The sequence below is a fragment of the Halichoerus grypus genome, chromosome 10 (genome assembly GCF_964656455.1).
Source record: "Halichoerus grypus chromosome 10, mHalGry1.hap1.1, whole genome shotgun sequence".
Lineage (NCBI taxonomy): Eukaryota > Metazoa > Chordata > Mammalia > Carnivora > Phocidae > Halichoerus > Halichoerus grypus.
In genome coordinates this window covers 116101884-116125169 of record NC_135721.1, presented here as the reverse complement: position 1 = coordinate 116125169, position 23286 = coordinate 116101884, and the positions used below count along the sequence as shown (strand labels likewise).

Genomic DNA, 23286 nt, shown 5'->3' with positions numbered 1-23286 from the left:
AACAAGAAAACATTATGAATTTTGTGTATATACAAATATATAAATACATAAATTCCTGGGAACGGATCTGCAAAGATACACACCAAATTGTTAACTGTAGTTATCCTGGTGTGAGGGAAATTCAGGGTGATTTATTTTCACTTTAAAAAAATATCCTCAGGAATGTATTCATAAATGTGTAATTAAGAAAAAACAATAGACTGAAAATGATAGAATTTTCAGAATCTTAACAATATTGAGGCTGTAACCTTTGGTCTCGGCACCTCTCAGTGGTCCAGGATGGATAACTCTAAGAGCAGTTGCCTGGGATAGAGTTAAGAAAAAAAAAGTCTTTAATTTCCTCTTCATAATTGAGGTGGAAAAAAACAGCCTAAACAATGTTAAACTTGCTGGAGAGCGCATGAACTCAATCTTAGCAAGACCCTAACCCTGTAACTAGTGTAATTTTGTGTTTCCTTTTTAGCTCCGGACCAAAATTTAACAGTGCCATCCGAGGAAAGATTGGGTTGCCTCATAGCATCAAATTAAGGTTTTTAAACATACTTCTGAATTGTTTAAATTGTTTTTCAAGGAACTAATGTGGTGTACTTGTTTGGGTAATTTCTGGAACTTTTTAACTTTGCAGCAGACGACGCTCTCGAAGCAAAAGTCCATTCAGAAAAGACAAGAGTCCCGTGAGGTAGCTGTTGTCCCTTTTTTTTTTTATCTTTAGCACTTTCAGCTTTTGTAAAGCTTTTGCAACTTATGCTACTGTTAAATTTATTAATATTTAGTAATTTGGACTATGTTAAATCAATGTGGATCTTTAAGTTTTCATTTTAATTTTCTATAAGAACGGAGCAGTGATTACAATTTTAAGGTGTAAGGTACTACATGTGCTTTTAAATCCCTTTTAAATAATGGTAACTACAGAAAACTTTAAATAGACTTGCCTCTGCTTATCTTTGGAATTAATAAATTTTGAGTTACTAAAATACTCTCATGGGAAAATTGGTTGTACAGTCATGAGTTTTATTAATCTGGCTCTCTCTGCTGAGATAAAGTATTTAATTTCCAAAATCTTAACCAAGTTGACTTGTTTCTTAGTAGTAGTCTTGTTATCAAATGTTTGTGAGTTATTTTCCTCTTAAATATAAGAGTCACTTACGAAGCCTACCATTTATTTTGGCTTAAGGAAAATTTTGATAAATGGCAGCATTGTTTACTGATACTCTTTCTGGCTTTCCTTAAAGGGCACCTTTTAACTTAGAGTTCCTTATTTGGTATATTTTAATTCTAGAATTTGATGTGAAAACCTTAATGATTTTAAAAGCTCTTTTTTTTGTAACCTACTGAGCTTTTTTTTACATTCTTTAATATTTACTCTTGTAAGAAAATCCCCTTTTCTCATTTTCTGGAGGTAGTCTAGCTTTGTACCTCTGTTTTATAGTTTCACATTACCTGCTGATTTACCAAGGAAATGTACCAGAATTTTGTAGGTGGAATATTTCAAAAGGACCTTCCTGAAAATGTCCAGAATGTGGATAAGAGCATGTTTGTGCTTTTATCTTTAGGGTTTCACTTAGAACCTTAACCTTTAGTGATGTTTTTTAATAAGTAACATTAATAGGCACTTCAATTTTTTTCCTTGAAATTCATGAAATTAAGTTTCATCTCATGCTCTTTTACTTGAACACTTTAGTTTCCTCTATATAATAAGCGCTCTTGATCTTCGGGGCTGTCTGTAAAAATGAATAAATTGAATCCTAGTACTGGTATTTATTTAGATAATTTCCTGCTTTTCATTTTTGATTTGTATATGGGTATTGTTTCTGTATTTTATAACCATCAAGAAACATTGCTTTGGACACTAAATTTGTAGTGTCTGTAAGACTTGATAGAATAAGCAACCATGATTCCCTATATTTTATCTCAATTTGTTAAATTCAGGGGAAAAATCAGAATAAAATAGTTCTCACCATCAAGTTGGTCATCTATGATTGTCAAACTTTATTTGCCTTCATGGTCTTACGGTTACTTCATGGTCTTACGGTTTTGTTATGGAAAGTCATCCTTTCCACTAATTTGGACCATTCTGACATTGTAGCTAGTAAGTGGTTATTTTCTGTGACTATTCTTAAACTCTCAGGCTTCGGATTGGTCTTTCATTATTCTGCAGAAATTACAATTTGTAAGATTGAGATGGTAATGGACTTTTGTCCTGATACCATGTAAGATATTAGCAGAAGAAACATTAAGTAACTATCTTGTTGAAGGAATTGAGTCACATTGAATTATTTTATGGACATTTTGTATAAATCTTAGTGAAAATGAGCTTGGGAGGGGCACCTGGGTGGCTCAGACAGTTAAGCATCTGCCTTCCACAGGTCATGATCCCACCTGGTACCCTGCTCAGTGGGGGGAGTCTGCTTCTCTCTCCCTCTGCCTCTTACACTGCTTGTGCACGTGCTTTCTCTCTTCCTCACTCTCTCGTAAATAAATAAAATTTTAAAAGAAAAAATGGGCTTGGGAATAGTGACTACTTCTGGTAAAGTTTATTCTGTTTATTGAAAATGAACTTTATAAGGTTATTTTAAGAATATAATTTATAAAATTGTTTATTTTTTATTCCTGTTAGGGAACCTATTGATAATCTAACTCCTGAGGAAAGAGATGCAAGGACAGTTTTCTGCATGCAGCTGGCAGCAAGAATTCGGCCAAGGGATTTGGAAGAGTTTTTCTCCACAGTAGGAAAGGTAAGTTTTTAGTCTATTTAGGGAGGTCGAGTAAATGGGAATTGTGAACAACATTTTAATAATTGTCAGTATGCCTGATTAAATTAGAGAATATTTAAACACCAAATCTTTTGACTTAGTAGAATTCAGTTAGGGAAACTTTTGCGTAACATTTCTATTTTGCCTCAGTTGGAAATTAATAGTGTTGGAATTAATAACTATTATCACATATTCAAAAGTAGAAGTGGACTGACAAGTTCACTTATTTAAAACATTGGGGGGCACTTGGCAACTTCACTCGGAGGAACGTGCAACTCTTAATCTCTGGTCACGAATTCATGCCCCACTTTGGGTATAGAGATTACTTAAAAGTAAATAAACCACATATCAGTAAAATTTCTTTTAATGGTTTATGGTGGACGGTTGCATAAACAGAAGCTTCTGTTAAGTGTGTGTCTTCTTTTTAGGTTCGAGATGTGAGAATGATTTCTGATAGAAATTCAAGACGCTCCAAAGGAATTGCATATGTGGAGTTTGTTGATGTTAGCTCAGTGCCTCTAGCAATAGGATTAACTGGCCAACGTGTTTTAGGAGTGCCAATCATAGTACAAGCTTCACAGGTAATTATTTTCTTGGTTAGGAATTTGATCAGTGATCGTGGAAGAAACCTGCTGTTGCTTAGTGTTACACTATAGTGTGTTATATAATCATTAATTATTTGAGTTAGATGTTCTCAGAACAGCTTTTTCTTTTAAACTTTGTCTTGGTTACTTTGATAATAGTATATTCTCGACAACATTCTGTTCTAATATAAATTGTAAATATCTATTTCATGAAAAAGACCTGAGAATTTGGTCTACAATTTTATTGATTTGTGATAATTTATTGGTTGGGGATAGAAGCATTTAAGAACATGTTTATCCTTTCTTTCAAATGGAGTGATTTTGACATTTTTAATAAATTCAGTATTTTCAGTGATAATACACTCTTGCATAAAATTTTATAAAATGTTAAGAGTAGTTTGAGCAGCTGTCGTTTTCTAGCATTTCTTGAAGGTAAGATGTGTCAAACTAATCTTGAGAATGTTTTCTGTTTAAAATGTCTTCTGTTTAATTCCTCTTTGCTGGTACTTTATTATATAGTAATCCAGTATTGCTTTTGGGAAATGAAATTAGCTTTAATAATATCAGTTCATTTAAATGTGAAAAATTGAGATGTATCATTTTATTATATGAAAGTATTTTTAAGATATCTCATCAGTAGCTATTTTTATTAAGACCATTATTGATATGTTACTGCTTGCTAGCTCAGGTGTTTTTTTAATGGAGAATATAGGATTTAAAGAATATTTTCGAACAACAAATAAAATAGTCATGTTGATAGCCTTCCAAACCACTGAAATAAGTACTCTGTAACTCCTCAGTAATCTGGTTACTTCATCAAACTTACATGATATTATAAAGTTATGCACAAGCTTTGGAACCAGATCTGACTTTCCAGTTTTACTCACTGTTAATAAGCTATATGTAACATTGATCACGTTAGTAGCTTCTGTCATATCTAAAAAAAGATAATAGGTCCTATTTAGTGTTTTAGAAGTACTTAATATTGGGTATTTATCACTTGAATATATGTAAACAATAGGAGAGTAATTGTTAGGAAATGGGAAAAATTAGTTCCTTGATTCACTTCTTGCAATGGAGGACAAATTTAATAGTGTGTAGATTGGCCTGAAGAGGGCTGAGAATCCTCAAATGAGGTTTTGAATTCATTCAACTTTAACCTCCTTTGGACATAGATACTCAAAATGTCTCAATTTGTTGAAAGGAGCTTATGGTAGAATATGAATTAATAACCATTACCTTTGAGAAAGACTTCTTTCGGAAAAAATGACAGCTAAACTTGATGCTTCGCTTGATTTGATTTTATATTGACAAAACCCCTTTATGGCAGCCAGCCAGTTGGTGTATACTGTACTTTGAGTAACAGTGATTTTGAGAGTACGTTAATAATAATAACAAATATATTTACAAATTCCAGGAGACAGTCTTATTTTCCACATTTAGCATGTCTGATACCAGGATGCATCATTGAGATGGCATAGTGTACTTTCAGGATTGATTTCATTTTACATATGAAGTGGAGTGTATGATTGCTTTATATATGACTTGCATATGCTTGTAAAACTTTTAAAGTTTTTTGTGGCAAAATATATATATCTTAAGTTGAATAAAATATTGAAGTTTTTGTTTAGAAAATTGGCATTGGAACCATTTTCTTAAAATTTTAATTCAGTGCCATTAATCACAGTCACATGTAAGTGGAATATTTGTCCTGTATATGACTTACTAAACTTAGCGTAATTTCATCACTAACCTTGGCCATCACTAGTCATTAAGCAAACCCGAAGTGAATGGGATTTTACTATGATTAAAATGATTTGGATTAGTGCTGTGTGATGTGCATTTTGTCTTATCCAACTTGTAGGCAGAAAAAAACAGAGCTGCAGCAATGGCAAACAATCTACAAAAGGGAAGTGCTGGACCTATGAGGCTTTATGTGGGCTCATTACACTTTAACATAACTGAAGATATGCTTCGGGGAATCTTTGAGCCTTTTGGAAGGGTAAGTGCCAATATCTTCAATGATTCTTAATAGGTTCTTTTTTTTTTTTTTTTTTTTTAAGATTTTATTTATTTATCTGACAGAGACACAGTAAGAGAGGGAACACAAGCAGGGAGATGGGAGAGGGAGAAGCAGGCTTCCCGCCGAGCCGGGAGCCCGATGCGGGGCTCGATCCCAGGACCCCGGGATCATGACCTGAGCCAAAGGCAGACACTTAACGACTGAGCCACCCAGGCGCCCCAATCCTTAATAGGTTCTTATCGAAATATAACTTCATAATAATTTTGCATATCTACTTTGTCATGTTTTAGTGAGGTTAATACTAAGATGGGGAAGGGTGGTTCTGAAAGGGTTTTGTGGCATCGTAGATTAAGATAGTATCTCTGAAAGAAGGTAACATTTGAAGATAGTCTGTTAGTGTTGTCATTCATAATGCTGCAGTGAAATGTATAGAGTATCAGAAGCAATCTTTTTTTTCAAGTCAACATGAATGATAAGAGTATCCTGTGCATTTGGAACAAGAAAATATTTTTTCTTTTGGGGGGGGGGAATTTTTTTTTTTTTTTTTTTGTACAATCTACCTCCCCAGTGTGGGTGCCTGAACTCATGGCCCCAAGGTCAAGAGTCGCGTGCTTTTCTGACTGAGCAAGCCAGGCACCCCCCTGTTGATGTTTTTTTGGATGCCTGTTTTTTACCTACTGAAAATTTAGGGGTAGGTAGAGAAGCTTCTCTGTCTACTAAATTAAGGAGTTAGACTGTTTCTGTCCACTTGGTCCTCGTTTTAGCATGAACAGTTTATTTTAGAATAAATGTTAATACTAGTAAGTTGTAGTTTAAAAGATTCGTTATATGGCCATGAATAAAAATGTTGGTAACTGTTATATTGTATCCACTACTACTTTTCATTGCCCTTGGATATACTTTTTCACTGTTTCCATTAAACTGTTTGAATCAATGGTAAAAGCTGGGTGTTGATTGTGGGTGTTTTTTTAAATTAGAAATATGCACACGCTAGTGATGTACAAATGGTGTTCTTTTGTTTGTTTTTTTGGTCAGTCACTACAAAATTAATGCATTCCTGAAATTACCAGGACATGAAGAAATGTAGTACATCCATTCCGGAAAAAAAAAAATTTTTTTTTTTTTTTTAAGATTTTTTTTTTTTTATTCATTTGACAGGGGGAGAGCACAAGTGGGGAGAGTGGCAGGCAGAGGGAGAGGGAGAAGCAGGCTTCCAGCAGAGCAAGGGAAGCCCGATGTGGGACTTGATCCCAGGACCCCGGGATCATGACCTGAGCCGAAGACAGTCGCTTAACCAACTGAGCCACCCAGGCGCCCCCATGCTGTGTTTTAATTTTTCATGCTTTCTGTGTATGAACAGCTTTATTGAGATACTGTGATGTACACAAACTATACTTCACCTGCTTAAAGCGAACAATCCATTGCCTTTTAATGTGTTCACAGAGTTGTGCAGTGATTACTTACAATCAGTGTTGATTTTATTCTTAAGATTTTTTTTCTTAAGATTTATTAGAGAGAGCAGGGTTGGGGGGGTCCAGGGGAGAGAGAGAGTCTCAAGCAAGCTGAGCGTGGAGCACCATGCAGGACTTGATCTCTCAACGCCTGAGATGATGAACTGAGTTGAAACCAAGAGTCAGACATATAACTGTGCCACCCAGCCGCCCTTGTTTGTAAGATTTAGTTATTTTTTAAAGATTTTATTTATTTGTCAGAAAGCGAGCACAAGCAGGGGGAGTGGCAGGCAGAGGGAGAAGCAGGCTCCCCACTGAGCAAGGAGTCTGATGCCAGACACTGGGATCATGACCTGAGCTGAAGGCAGATGCTTAATAGACTGAGCCACCCAGGCGTCCCAAGATTTTTATTTTTAAGTAACCTCTACATCCACTGTGCGGCTTGAACTCAAAACCCTGAGACCAAGAGTCACATGCTCTACTGACTGAGCCAGCCAGGTGCTCTATTTTAGTTATTCCAACATCTTGGACAATTTATCATGTCTGGTATTATTGAGAATTAATGTTCGGTGTTTCTGGCATAATGGAAAGGAAAGAAAACGTTAATTTTATTTCTAACACCTGATTGTAGTTTACAAGGGACCTCTGGTTTTTAGTGGTTTGTTTTTGAGGCAAAAGACTAAGATTGTACTTTTTTTTTTTTCCTGCTCCACAGTGCAAACTTCTTGTTTGGGAAGTATCTAGGCTTTCAGAAGTTCTTTTGGAAGTGAGGGGTTGTGATGGTTTTTGTTTTTAGGGGGAGAGACTTTAAAAAATCATGTTTCAAGGAGTAATATGCTTTTGCTTCCTCCTTTGTACTTACATAATTGTTTTTATTTTTAGATTGAAAGTATTCAACTCATGATGGATAGTGAAACAGGTCGATCTAAGGGATATGGATTTATTACGGTAAGCATTACCATTATTAACATTGTGACTTAAAGGTTTGATTGATTGACTTTAAGGTTTTAGATCAAAGTACCATAGTAAAAGTTGATTAGTTATTGATAGTGGGGAAGGGTTCATGGTTAATATTTTTGAATGGTTTAAATTGGTTTCCCTTTAGTAGCCATGTTTACCAAATGTTGCCGTTTAGCCAGTTTTCTATTATCCTGTATATAGTCAATTTGCATAGCTAAGTCACCATGTAATTGAAATTTATGAACTCATTATGAGTTCTTTGGTCTGTAATACTTTTATGATATGTTTTTGTCAGTTGAATGAGTGTGTTGATATTCTGTTTTACTTAAAATTACTATTATATGTATGCATCTCACAACCACAATCAGAATTAGTTTATCAAGTAAGTGTTTTGGGGGGAGGTCCGGGGTGGCCCAGTTGGTTAAGCATCTGGCTCTTGATTTTAGCTCAGGTCCTGATCTTAGGGTCCTGATACCTAGTGCTGCATTGGGATCTGCACTGGGTATGGAGTCTGCTTGAGATTCTCTTCTTCCTCTCCTGCTGCTCCTCCCCATGCTCACACATGTGTGCTCTCTCTAAATAAGTAAATGAAATCTAAAAAGTCTGTGGCTAACCTTCGCAGCCCATTCCCTGATGAGAGTGTTAGGTGGCAGCTGGAATAACTGTGAATGGAGGTGCCCCTTTAAAAGTAAACCCTTTTATGTTTTTATTTCCCAATGCAATTCAATTACATAATAGCAGTTTTTCGAATGTTTGGTGTTAGAACTTTGGAAGGTTCTGAAAACTGCTATTTCTAGTATAAAATGCAGATTGTTAACCATTGCTGCTGCCGTAGAAAAAAAAATTTACAGATAGGTACCAGTTGTAATCAAGAAGTTATATAATTGTATTATATCCAAATATGGCACCTGAGTGTTTCACTAGGTTAGGCATCTGACTCTTGATCTCGGCTCAGGTCATGATCTCAGGATCGTGAGATCCAGCTCTGCGTTGGGCTCCAAATTGGGCATGGAGTCTGCTTGAGATTTTCTCTCTTCCCTTCTCCTCCTTTCTTAAAAAAAAAAAAAAAAAAAAATATATATATATCTATATATATATATATATATACACACGCACACACACACACATATACATGTTTTTTAGTGGTAAAGTTTTATTGGTCATTGGGATTTTCATCTTTATATACTGGTGAAAGAAAAGTTTATAAAACTGTTAATAACTTAAAAAAAGATTCTGAGAGTGAGTGAGTGAGAGAGAGGGAACAGGGGGAAGAGGGAGGGAGAAGCCAACTCCCCCACTGAACAGGAAGCCCAACTTGGGGCTCAGTCCCAAGACTACGGGATCATGACCTGAGCCAAAGGCGGATGCTTAACCCACTGAGCCACCCAGGTGCCCAATAACATTTTGTTCCTAATAACATGAGTGTGGTTCTTTTCTTTTTTCCTCAAAATGGTGTGGTCAAGGGATTTTACACATAACTTGTATTAAATTGAGTATTTTACCATGTGTGACCTAAAGTAGTTTTTTATGTAATAGGTTTGGTGCTTAAATATTTAGTCAATAGGCGGTTTTACTAGAAACCTTATTAAATGTTAGGTAAAGAATAAAGGAATACTGGGTGCCTGGGTGGCTCAGTCGTTAAGCGTCTGCCTTCGGCTCAGGTCATGATCCCAAAGTCCTGGGATCGAGTCCCGCATCGGGCTCCCTGCTCAGCCTGAAGCCTGCTTCTCCCTCTCCCACTCCCCCTGCTCGTGTTCCTGCTCTCGCTGTCTCTGTCTCTGTCAAATAAATAAATAAAATCTTAAAAAAAAAAAAAAGAATAAAGGAACTTTGCAAGGCATTTTATTTATTTATTTTTTAAGATTTTATTTTATTAGAGAGAGAGAGTGTGAAAGAGAGAGCACAAGAGGGGGTAGGGTCAGAGGGAGAAGCAGACTCCCCACCGAGCAGGGAGCCTGATGCGGGACTCGATCCCGGGACTCCGGGATCATGACCCGAGCCGAAGGCAGCTGCCCAACGAACTGAGCCACCCAGGCGCCCCCCAAAGCATTTTAATAGAAACATTTTTTTAAAGATTTTATTTGAGAGAGAGAGAACAAGCAGGGGAAGGGGCAGAGGGAGGGGCAGAGAGAGAAGCAGGCTCCTTGCTGGGTGGGGCTCGATCCCAGGACCCTGGGATCATGACCTGAGCCAAAGGCAGGTGACACTTGACCAACTGAGCCTCCCAGGTGCCCCTATTAAAAACATTTTTAATATTAACTGTGTGTGAATTATTGGCTATGATTTAGTGATCTGTGTACAAAGCTAGATTATTTAAATTTACATGGTGCTGTGTGTTGGTAAATGTTTTGTAAGTATCCGTAATTTTTCCTCTTTGAATAAGAGAAAATGTTTTGAGTCATACTGATGAAAGATAAGCAGTGGGATTCCTGGGAGTATTTTTTTTTCCCCATTAAATGAAAATCAGTGTGCAACGAAGTTTGTGTTTGCATCCTGGGAATTAAGAATTTTCACAATTTAAATAAAAAAACAATTTTTATGATTTTTATTGGCAATAAAATGACCCAGAATTTTGTATTAAAAATAATAGCTGAGTGAACTTTTAATTTTTCTAAATAATTGTTTTTTTATGAAAGGGAAACAAAGCACTATTTTAGTTTATTCCAGCACATTAAAAAGTGTTTTGTTGTTGGGCGCCTGATGGCTCAGTTGGTTGGGAGACTGCCTTGCACTTACGTTGTGATCCTGGAGTCCTGCATAGGGCTCCCTGCTCAGCAGGGAGTCTGCTTCTTCCTCTGACCCTCCCCCTTCTTGTGCGCTCGCTCTCTCTCTTCCTTTCTCTCAAATAAATAAAATCTTAAAAGAAAAAGTGTTTTGATGTTAGAAAAATTACTTTACATATTCTGTTACTAAGATTTTGTATTTCCAAAGATAGATGTCATTGTTTGGTAATATTTTGCTGTTCAAACCATCACATCAGCAAAGCTGATTTGAATGAGCTTGTGGTCTGATCATACAGGTTATATTACTTAAAGCTAGAAATTTCCACTTAATCATCCACCCAGTTGTATAATTATTGAATAGACTAGACTTAATAAGTAACCATTTCTTTATCTTAGGTATATATGTGAACTAACAAACTGGACTTTTTACTTTTACCCCTCTCTCAATTATAGTTTTCCGATTCAGAATGTGCCAAGAAGGCTTTGGAACAACTTAATGGATTTGAGTTAGCAGGAAGACCAATGAAAGTTGGTCATGTTACTGAACGTACTGATGCTTCCAGTGCTAGCTCATTTTTGGACAGTGATGAACTGGAAAGGACTGGAATTGACTTGGGAACAACCGGTCGTCTCCAGTTAATGGCAAGACTTGCAGAAGGTAAGTTTTTCCATGTGTTGTGAATGATTTATTGTGGATATGGTAATGGAAAGCTAACCCTCACAGACTAATAAATGAAAAAATATTTTTTTCTTATTTTGGAGTTGACCTTATCCTTGGGTGGTATACTGCAATTTCATAGATGAGGTTACTTAAGGTTCTAATGGAATCTACTTTATGGTGGTGCTTCTTGAGTGCCACAGCATACATTATAGGATTCCTTTTGCTTTCTTATAATAATTATATTCTCATACTTAATAAACTTAGTTTCCAGTATTATACCGTGTCCTGCTTGTAAATACTTCTGGTGAAGTGACTTTGGTAGTAGTAGTAAGCCGGAAATTTGGGGGGTTTTTGCCCTTACCACGGTAAGGACTATGAGATCTATTTCTTTTACACAGGTACAGGTTTGCAGATTCCACCAGCAGCACAGCAGGCTCTACAAATGAGTGGCTCTTTGGCATTTGGTGCTGTGGCAGGTAGGAATTGAATCTCTTCTAATTTGAAATCATTGTTTTTTCACCTAATTCGAAAATTTGCCAAATTTTTGCATTTAAAAGGACTTACTGAGAATTCAATTCATAAGTACTTTTTAGCCTGTAAATTTAAAGGAAATGGAGATATAGACTGGAAGTATTCACTAATAATAATAGGCTATCAGGGCATTTTTTTTTTGAATACTACATACTATTTTTTAGTTTGAATTGCCTGTTGGACCTTTTTAAATATATGACTTTTCTTAAACACCATTGTTTCAAAAAATGTTTCTTTGTAATGGTTGAGTTGAGAAAACTATCAGGGGCCTTTAAATCAAGCTTTATATAAAATAATTACAGTATCAAGAGTGCAAAGAAAACTGCTTTCTTCTACATGGTATTTTGAGATTTTCACTTAGGGGAATGGGAGCTCCTGAACAGGGTAGGAAAATAGAGAAGTGATGGTTTATTACAGTTGTGTAACAAGGGGTTTAGTTTGTGAAACATGGTTTTCATTATGGCTTGAGTACCTCAAGTTTGCTTTTATAAACCTTGATGCTAACTCAATCTATGAGCTAGGGTAGCATTTAATTTTGAAATGTTGATGAAGACCTTGCTTTTAGAACACCTAAGAAGAGCCATTTGTATTTTGGACCTTGGAAGACAGGAAATACATATCCCAAGAAAGTATCGCACTTTGTATTAATGAATTTTATCTATAAAGAGGGCACGTTCTGCATGGAGCCCTGGGTGTTATACACAAACAATCATGGAACACTACATCAAAAACTAATGATGTAATGTATGGTGATTAACATAACATAATAATAAAAAAAAGTGAGGGGCGCCTGGGTGGCTCAGTCATTAGGCGACTATCTTCGGCTCAGGTCATGATCCCAGGGTCCTGGGATCGAGCCCTGCATCGGGCTCCCTGCTTTGCGGGAAGCCTGCTTCTCCCTTTCCCACTCCCCCTGCTTGTGTTCCCTCTCTCACTGTGTCTGTCAAATAAATAAAATCTTTAAAAAATAAAATAAATAAAGTGAGACTCTTGACAATCTTAAGATCACAGTACTGCATCTGAATATACAATAAAGATCCATGTGGTTGATTCATGATTTCCATTTAAATCAAAAGCTCATTAATTAAAGGAGAGGATCATTTTTGCTTTTATATTTTGTTATTAAGAGAGAAAGGCCTTTTCAGTGTTTTCTTTTTAGTGGATGTCTACAAGTTTGTGAGTAAGTTTAGAAAATCTGCCTTTTGTGTTTTTGTGTTTCACCTGTCAGATTATATTATTTATTTTGAAATCTGATAGGTATTCATAAAACTTCTGAAAAAACTGGGGCGCCTGGGTGGCTCAGCGGGTTAAGCATCGGTCTCTTGATTTCAGCTTAGGTCATGATCTCAGGGTTGTGAGATCCAGCCCCACCTCGTAGTCGGGCTCCACACTGGGCATGGAGTCAGCTTGAGATTCTTTCTACCTCTCCCTCTGCCCCTCCCACTCATGCTGTTTCTTTCTCTCTCTCAAATAAATCTTAAAAATTTTTCTGATAAAACCATGCTAGTTTATCCTTGTGGGGAAGAAATCATAACCATTAATGGATTTCTGTATTTTTTTGTCACTGGGTAACTCCCCCAAGTATCACTAAATTGTTTTGACTTTATAAACAAGTATTAGACATTTAATTTCTTGAGTGACCAAATAGCCAAAGAATGCCACTTGATATAATCAAAGACATTTAAGGAACCCATCCCTTCCAGAAATGTAACTCCGTCTATGGTTTTAAACTTGCTATTTAAGGGGTGCCAGGGTGGCTCAGTCGTTGAGCGTCTGCCTTCGGCTCGGGTCGTGGTCTGAGGGTCCTGGGATCCAACCCCGCATCGGACTCCCTGCTCCGCGGGCAGCCTGCTTCTCCCTCTCCCGCTCCCCCTGCTTGTGTTCCCTCTCTCGCTGTGTGTCTCCCTGTCAAATAAATAAAATCTTAAAAAATGAATAAATAAATAAATAAACTTGCTATTTAAATCTGAAAACTAAATCCTCCTATTACTTTCCATTCAGATCATTCTTTTAATAATTTAGAAAATGCTTGTTTATCATATTCTAGGTATTTACTAGAGGCTAGTGAATATTTGTCCGCTGTCTTCAGGGATTTGGTGTAGTAACATGGGATTCGTTTCTAAAATGTTATATCCTGGGTGCGGTGTCAAATATGTTGATTCACAATGTTCTTCATAAACCATATCTTCACCTAATTGAAGATTTTTGAAAATTAGACCTTATTACTTTTCTTAGCCATTACTTCTCGATGCACGATGTATGGCTACAACTTGGGCACACTTACTGTGCAAGTTTATAGTTAAGGTGGGCTGATTGTGATCAACTAGAATTCTATAAAGGTGAATGTGGATTGGTTAAATAGCCAGTTATCCTATTTTTTTACTTTCACCCTTACTAGTGTTTATTGAGATGATTATATAAAGTTTGATTCTGTCTTCTTACACTTCCTATAGATTGCTATTGCTACTGAATTAATAATCACTCAATTTTTAGGTAAATATTTACATTAACTCGTTATTTTTCTCCAGATAGTCATCATTGAAACCTTACTTTTTGTTGAAATGCTGTAAATTGCTGAGTGTTAATGTGTCCAAAGCCCTTTCTCCTAAGTTCTTTAAAGCTGTTTTTTAAAACCGAGGGTGAGTCATCACTCTATGCACTTTATTTTAGAAATTTAACAAGTTGTTTCTAAGATAGATTCCTTATCTTTATGAAACCTATGCTTTGTTTCCTAACTTGTCCCAAATGACCTATAAAGTCATTTTTGAAATCTTGATAGTTACTTACATACCCTTAAAATAGCGTGGATTTTTTTTTTTAAGTTTTCATTTATTAAACTCTACATCCAATGTGGGGCTCGAACTCACAACCCTGAGATCAAAAGTCCTGCGCTCTTCTGACTGAGGCAGCCAGGCATCCCATAGGATAGGTTTTTTATATCTGTACCTTTTTTCCTATTGTATGGAAAGAAAAGATAAATTGGGTTATAATTGAAAGTTTGACAGGGTTTCTATGGTCCTAACTTCATGTTCCTTCAGAATATACCAGTTAAATTTCTTCATCTCCCTCGTATACCAGTTTTGAGCACCTAGGAACCAGGTATTTTTTATCCCAGCATAACTGGGGGTACCGATCCCTTTTCCTTTTTGCCACCCCCCCCTTTGAGATTTTATTTTTAAGTAATCTCTACATCCATTGAGGGGATTGAACTCAGAACCCTGAGATCAAGTTGCACTGTCCACTGACTGAGCAAGCCAGGTGCCGTTTTTGCCCATTTTTAATTTTTTTCTGTACTCAGGAAGACACCCAGATGATAAAGTGTTGCAATTGAATCACATGTTAATGAAAATTAGGTTACTGGATCTAAACAATTTTTATATAGTGTGTGTTTTTATAATTTTAAGCTTCAAGATAGCACAATGACATTTTGTTTTTTTATTTACACTTGTTGCTGTTTTGAGTGCCAAGCAGCTTTCTGTTAACTTGTCTTCCAGTGGAGAATTTAATGATTAAACGGGGAAATATATAGGTAAAAATCCCCATTCTGTTTTTAATAGTGACTAGATGATTAAATTCTTGTATTTCATAGATTATAGTAAAGTTGGTTAAAGTTTATTCCTGCTTCATTAAATTTCCATACTATGCCAGGAAACCAGACCTAATTAAACTGTCATCTTCTTGGCCAGAGTTGAATATCCCAAGTACTTGGAATTGAATTCTCAAGATCAGGGTTTTCATGGATTTTCTGACCGGTGTGCTTCCCTTTCCCCATTTCCCATTATTCCCATGTGAAGGGTAGTATAGTGGAATACATAGGATATGTGGAAGAGTACTAGGAGTAGGGAGACAGAGGCATAAGTAAGTTTCCTAGGATAGGAGGAAAGAAAAAGGCCCCAAAGCCTTGTCAATGAGGAATGGGGAAGGAGGTTTGGCTGCCAGGTTTTACTATAAGTTTATTTTGATAAACCCTGCTATGTAGTCCTCTTTTATTAATGCTTTCCTGACATTTACCCTGTTAGTTGAGGCTCTTCATTGTTCCTGCACTGAGCTGTAGAATTCTCTTTTGTTATAGATTTGCAAACAAGACTTTCTCAACAGACTGAAGGTGAGTTGAGCTTTTTATTTGTCTTTGAAATACATGTCAGTGTAGCAAGACATAGTGTTTATTATATCACTTGTTAACGTTTTGTATTTTGGATTGTTTTTGAAGAATGACATAGTATGGTATATATACAGTAAGCCATCTATTAATGTATATTTCAGTTGGCTTAATCCAAATCATTATGACTATATGTGTTAAAATTAAAATGTGCATGTGCATTTTTTGCTTTAGTTTGCTTAGAATTATTTTTAGTCTTGTATGCTTATCTTTGTGTTCTGATTGTTAGTTTTGTATAGAAGTCAGAAAATGGAATTTGTTCTAGTACACAAATCTTTTCAGAAGTCTGAACTTAATGAACGTAGTAAGGTTAAGGACTCTAACTTCAGTGATATGTATTAATAGTACCAAGCAATGAGACAATTACCCAGAACTAAATTGCATGCATATTTCAGAGATTGAAATAATTATTTCTAAAGTAGGCTTTTTTTTCTTATTTTTGATTACCAAATCTCTGCTATTTGTTTAGAGCATTTTGCTCTTGAGCTAATTCAGTATCCATGTTTCATAGGTTTTAATTAAAAGTTGTTTAGGAGAATGATTCTATATGAAAAGGTCTACCATGTTCCTTGATAGGAATTAAATGCGTATTTTAATTTTTTCCAGCAAGTGAGACCGTTACACTCAATCCTTTTTTTCGCAGCAGATATTTAAAAGTATAACTAGTGGAATTTTCTGTTAGCTATATTTCTATGCTGAATTCATTGTGTTCTGCATTCATCTAGGTTGAGCTGGAATGTTCCTATCAGATATTTTTAAAATTTTTTTCAGTATTCCTAATTCATTTAAGAAAATGGAAAAAATAAAGTACTCCTCAGTTGTTTTGTAATGACCTAGTGTTTATTTTCAAGAATACTTCCATTTGTTTATGATAAAGTACACAGTGGGCCTCATTTTCATATTCATTGTAACATAAGCATCATACATCTTTACCTTTTCTGAATGGAGTATGACATTTGTTTGCTTTTTTAGCATTTATATTTTAATACAAAGCTTCATGAAAGAAAATACTATTGAAGTAATAAAGGGACAAAACACCTGTAATTATAACAAATAATTTTTTATGATGTATTTCATGCATGGCCCTAATTTTTATTCAGTGAAATAATTTCTGATACTTCCTCAGGTGATGTAATTTTAATTACCATAATTTCTAATGCGCTGTTTTATCCTTAGCTTTGTTTGTTGTTATATATTGGAATGAAATTTGGTCAAATAAAATGATTACGGTGAGTTCTGTAACAGCTACTGGTAATGTTTTGTGAATCAGATATAAAAGCTATGGGGCAGCTGTCTTGGACAGTGCTCTCACTTCAAACCTAAAACCAGTATGGCTTTAAAATGTTCTTTCTGGATATTAGTGTCTAGTAGTTTTTTATTTTTAATAGTGAGTATTATAATATTATCGATACATGCTATTTTTAGTGTTGTGCTCTGACAGACCTAGTCATTTAAAAAATACTCATTTGATTTTGAAATAGGGTTTATATTGCTGGGATATTAAATTGTAAATGGTTGGATGGTTTTCTGCATCTTCTCTGTTAAACAATCCTTTTATAATGTTTATTTAAAAGAAAATATGTAACTATATTCATGGGCAGAAACCTAAGAAAAGATTGTATTTTCATCATCCCGTTTCTTGGGGTTAAGCAGTTCTACAAAATCAGTCTTCTATTTTATTCTTTGCCTTTCTGGATTGATTTGTACTGATACTTGTTTAATTGAATGAATTTTGATCACACGTAAAGTTTAATTTCCCTTCTGAAAATAACATTTCCAACTCAGTGAAGATTGGCTATTTCAAATGTTAGGTTGCTTCAGTTTCCTGGCAACTCAAATCAGGTATCGTTACACACTCCCATCACACTATTAATAAGTAAGGTAAATTAGGGAAGGTGACTATCTTAGTTTCACAGTTGCGATTTAGTGGGGTTTTTTTGTTTTATTCATCAGGGCTATTCTGATGCATTTTCCATGAAACTAATTTCTCTCTCTCTTTTTTTTTTTTTTTTTTAGCTTCAGCTTTAGCTGCAGCTGCCTCTGTTCAGCCTCTTGCAACACAGTGTTTCCAACTTTCTAACATGTTTAACCCTCAAACGTAAGTAAGGGTATACCAGTGACACTTGAACAATGCGGGGATTACCAGTGCAGACTCCTGCCTGCACAGTCGAAAATCCGTGTGTAAATTTTGACTCCCCCTAAAACTTAACTGCTAAGGGCCTACTGTTGACTTAAAGCCTTACAATAACATAAACAGTTGATAAACATGTATCTTGTATGTTACATGTCTTTTGTAGTGCATTCTTATAATAAAGTTAGAGAAAAAATCTTAGAGCAACTACATTTATAGTGCTGTACTGCATAGGTGGACTTGTGCAGTTGAAACCCATGTTGTTCAGTGGTTAACTATACTGTGAAAGTATTAATATTCAGCATTTTTAAGTTAACGTTTTGGATACTTCAATATATTTTACAGTTCAAATAGTAAACAACAGTTTTATCCTTTTAGGGTAATTTAATAACTTTTTTATTGCTAAATCATTTGGGTATGTTTGTAAGATTGGAAATGAAGTAAAAGGTACGCAGATTTTGTTTACCAATTAGTAGTTTTCTCAGAAGTTTTGTATCCGTGTTTATCACTTATAGTTTACATACTTTGTGTTCCATTAGTTTCAGCCTCATAACATTTCTTCTTCAACTCCACACCTTGTGCTATATGCTCACTATAGGTGTAGCTTACCATCTGTCACCATGTAAGGCTGTTACAGTACATTGACTATATTCCCTATCCTGTACTTTTCATTGTTGTTGACATACTATTTCCTTAACTGAAAGCCTGTACTTCCCACTCCCCTTCACCCATTTTACTCAGACCCTCCTCTCCTCTGGCAGTCACCATTTTGTTCTCTGTTTATGGGTCTGTTTCTGCTTGTTTTGTTTGTTCTTATGTGTATTTGTGTTTATTTCTATTGTCAGTTTACTCTGCTACCAGTTCTTGGCTTTGAAATTTTAATAACTATTTTAATCTTTTATAGGAGAAGATCTTTTTAAATATTCTTAGATTAATGCAGGCCAGGAATTAGGAATTTCTCTTTCCTAATGCCTAGGCACAGTGATTAGAATGCCATTTATTTATCAGTCCAAACTCTTCTGTTTTGTTATAATACATTCCAAGGTAAATGTAGATACCTGTTCAGTTGATTGGATAAATGAACCATTATATTATATATATAACACATATGTTTTATGTAATAATGTGTTACATGCTCTTTGCATTGTTTATATTAGTTCATGGTTTACCATAGAAAGAGAGCCTTGGATTCTTGTGTTCTTTTGGTAACAGCAAAAAAAAAATTTCTTTTTTTTTTTTTTTTTAAAGATTTTATTTGTCAGAGTGAGCACAAGCAGGGGGAGCGGCAGACAGAGGGAGAAGCAGGCTCAATGAGCAAGGAGCCTGATGTGGGACTCCATCCCAGGACCCTGGGATCATGACCTGAGCTGAAGGCAGATGCTTAACCTACTGAGCCACGCAGGTGTCCAGAGAACACCAGATTCTTTATTTTAGCTTTATCTGGGAAGTGATAAACTGTTGGTATACGAATCATTTGATATATGTCAATAAGTACTTTAAATGTTAATTTAGAGTTAAATTCATAAGCTGGGATGCCTGGGTAGCTCAGGTGATAATTGTCTGACTTTGGCTCAGATTATGAGCTCAGGTTCCTGAGATCAAGCCTGGCGTGATGAACTCCACAATCAGTGGGGAGTCTGTCTCCCTCTCCCTCTGCCCCTTCCCCTGCTCACGTGCACACACCCATGCCAGCTCTCTCTCAAATAGTCTTTTAAAAAAAGAAATTCATAAGCATTGTTCGAAACAGTGCCTTATATCTTGTTTTTGATTTTCTCCAGTGCACTACATTCTTAACATCAATAAGTTTTAAATTAAGTGAATTCATATTTAAAATATTTTTATACATTTGAGTATGTAACATTATGTAAGTTTGAATGGTATCTAATAGACCTTAATATTTATTTGTACAGAGAAGAAGAAGTTGGATGGGATACAGAGATTAAGGATGATGTGATTGAAGAATGTAATAAACATGGAGGAGTTATTCATATTTATGTTGACAAAAATTCAGCTCAGGTATTTTATTTTTTTCCCTAAAGCCAGAAAAGTTTAATCTGCCCTTTATGTACCTCACTTCAGGTGTTGTGATACTAATAAAGATAGGGTGTTGCTCCTCTTTTATGACAGCCTTCACACATACTTGGGGCAGATTACCACTGTCCCATCCCGGGAAGTTATTTTGTTTTTTAATTCTGAAAGAAATTTTAACATCGTGACTGACTATATATCCTCCAACATAAGGACAGTCCTCTAATAAGTGAAGATTGGACCAGGCCATTGTGTAGTAGTGTTGCTGGGTAGTGTTGAAAGTTTGGCATGAAATCTGGCATCTTGATTCATTCTTCCTCTGCTTTCAAGTCAGAGAAAAAAAAGAATACAAGTTTGGGGAGGATAAAATGATTTCAATAAAATTCTAGGTGTACATGTTAGCTAATAAACAAGTATTTGGTTATAGAGCTCTGAGGGTTTTTTAACAGGCAATTTGTAAAAATCATATACCGCCCCTTATCTTTTTGTTGTTGTATTTCAGGGCAACGTGTATGTGAAGTGCCCATCAATTGCTGCAGCCATTGCTGCTGTCAATGCATTGCATGGCAGGTGGTTTGCTGGTGAGTTTGATCTGTTTTTCTGAGTGATTATTATGAAAGATGTAATTTAAGTGAAAATGCTAAACCCTCGTATCTGTTTCTTTCAACAGGTAAAATGATAACAGCAGCATATGTACCTCTTCCAACTTACCACAACCTCTTCCCTGATTCTATGACAGCAACACAACTACTGGTTCCAAGTAGACGATGAAGGAAGATATAGTCCCTTATGTACATAGCTTTTTTTCTTTCTTGAGAATTCATCTTGAGTTATCTTTTATTTAGATAAAAATAAAGAGGCAAGGGTCTACTGTCATTTGTATACAATTCCTGTTACCTTGAAAAAATAAAACTGTTAACAGGAATGCAGTGTGCTCATTATCCCTAACTAGCAAATCCCACTGTATACAAAGCTGTTCTCTTGTTCTGCCTTTTAAATGTACATGTAGAAATTTACATTAAGGATCTATAGGAATAGCTCTGGGGGGAACAAATGTGCTTAATGTAAAAAGGCAGACAGGGATGTAATTACGTTTTTAATGTTTCAGAAGCCTAACTTTTTACACAGCAGTTACATTTCACGTTTCACTAATGTTGATACTTGGCTAATGGTTTAGGAGATTCTGGAGTACACATTTAGTGTATGGAAATTCAAGACAGCTAAAGGGCTGTTTGATTAACATCTCATCTTGCAATCGTGATCAATTGGCAAGAAAAGGAGTTTTCAAGATTACATTTCTGGATGGTATCTTTTCAATTAATGTATCTGTAAAAGTTTCTTTGTAAATATTATGTGTTCTGGTGTGTCTAAGATTCCAAACAAAATGATCCCTGCATTTCCTCAAGATATGTTTAGTGACAGTCTGGTAAGCAAAGCAGTCTGAGCAAGAAATAGGAAATGCAGAAATAGGTTTTGTCTGGTTGCATATAATCTTTGCTCTTTTTAAGCTCTGTGAGCTCTGAAATATATTTTTGGGTTACTTCAGTGTGTTTGACAAGACAGCTTGATATTTCTATCAAACAAATGACTTTCATATTGCAACAACCTTTGTAAGAACCACTCAAATAAAATTCTCTTAAAAAGGCCACAAGAAATCTTTATTTTTGAAGTGTTTTAAAGTCATAGAAACTCAAAAGTAGAATATTAGTTTCTTTGACTTTTAGTAGTATTCAAGACTTGCTGCTTGGGGAAAATTCTTAGTGTGCAGAGTCTGGGAAGACTGTTGCCCTCAAGTTGTCTCTATATTCCTCCATTTCACTGTATCTTAGCACTGTACTTACTATAGGGTAATGTATCAAAATCTTAGGGATTTTCTAACAAAACCAAACAAATCCACCTAGGCCTTAAACCTGGGTTTTTTTTTTTTATGGCATCTCTGTTTACTTAAATACCGGAAAAATGGTTTAAGTTCAAGCATTTAACTGATTTCCCAAATTGATTTAGTCGCATTTGTTACTTTATTAAGAAATTTGAGCTTTAATTGCATTTGGGCAATGAGTCATTTATATTCTGAACTCTGCTTCAAGTTTTTGTATGTACCTTGAACCTTTGAGTAGGCAGTGTTGCTCCTACTGGAATGGTTAACTTCCAGTATTGACTTCCTCACCTTTCTTTCTACTCTATTTCTTAGTGTTAAGGCACAAATTTTATAGGTTTATTCATATGTCAGAATATTTAATCAGTTGAATTTGGAGGCATGATTTTTTATGCCAACCCTTTTGATGGATAGTTAAAATTCCTTAATTACCTCAGTTACTGAACCTAAAGAAAATTTTCAAGATTTGAGTATTTTTCAACAATAGGCAGCAGTGTTCTTTGGGGCAGACTTACGTCAGCATTTTTTCTTTCCAGAATATCTCCTAGTATCTTCGTAATTAAATTTATTTATTTATTTAAAGGATTTTATTTGACAGAGACACAGCGACAGCAGGAACCACAAGCAGGAGGGGCAGTGGGTGAGGGAGAAGCAGGCTTCCTGTGGAGTAGGGAGCCCGATGTAGGGCTCGATCCCAGAACCCTGGGATCATGACTTGAGCCAAAGGTGACGCTCAACGAATGAGCCACCCAGGCGCCACTAAATTTTTTATTCTTGATAAGTGTCCTATCTGATTTGTTCTGTCATTTTCCAGGGAGCTGGGTCAGCAAAGGTGGATGTTAAAAAGAGGTGGCAAAAGAGAAGTAAAAATTTCCCCACTGCCACAATGAAATTTGGGTTGTAAATGGTATTAAAGCAAATGTAGTACAAGTAATTTGAATAGTGTGACAGAAAATAATTCACATGAATTCTCAGTGAATCTTAGAGGTAATCCATCCTGAGAGAACATCCCACTCTGGGAACTCTAGCTGTTGTAGCTATTCTGGTAGTGTCCTCATGACCCCCCAAATATGCCAGTGTAGTTTATGTCCATCGTAACATTACCATTTTCCTTGAGGGGCAATGCAGTTTAAAGCACAATCTGTCAAGGGCTGTGTGGCCAGAGTAGGGGAGAGGCACTTGTCCTTATTACAAGGAACCTACCTTCGGAACCCAATTAACAGAATTGTGTGTATATGGGGGGTGGGTCATTTTATACAACTGACATCCTCATGGATGGCTGGTTAGAAAATTGGGAGGTTTATGCCATTAAGCTATATTGTGTCAGTCTGAATTTGTTTCCTGGTGGGTGGTTTGTTCTTTTTCTTCTTAAGTCTGCACAAAATCTGAAGGACAATGAACATATC

General features: G+C 35.8%; 1 protein-coding gene across 4 annotated transcripts in view; it reads left to right on the top strand.

Annotated features, from left to right (window-relative positions):
- Positions 1-20929, top strand: part of RBM39 (RNA binding motif protein 39) — a 30266-nt gene extending 9337 nt beyond the window's left edge. The window contains exons 5-17 of one of the 4 annotated variants that reach the window (XM_036084409.2): positions 464-529; positions 626-679; positions 2618-2735; positions 3182-3334; positions 5202-5339; positions 7694-7759; positions 10948-11152; positions 11554-11631; positions 15759-15791; positions 17862-17943; positions 19887-19992; positions 20507-20585; positions 20675-20929. In XM_036084409.2, coding sequence (XP_035940302.1) covers positions 464-529; positions 626-679; positions 2618-2735; positions 3182-3334; positions 5202-5339; positions 7694-7759; positions 10948-11152; positions 11554-11631; positions 15759-15791; positions 17862-17943; positions 19887-19992; positions 20507-20585; positions 20675-20775 — 1279 coding nt within the window. In that variant the 3' untranslated portion in view covers positions 20776-20929. Of the gene's footprint in view, positions 1-463; positions 530-625; positions 680-2617; positions 2736-3181; positions 3335-5201; positions 5340-7693; positions 7760-10947; positions 11153-11553; positions 11632-15740; positions 15792-17861; positions 17944-19886; positions 19993-20506; positions 20586-20674 lie in introns of all 4 variants that reach the window. The other 3 variants (XM_036084408.2, XM_036084411.2, XM_036084410.2) reach the window with 3 other exon arrangements.
- The last annotated feature ends 2357 nt before the right edge of the window (positions 20930-23286 follow it).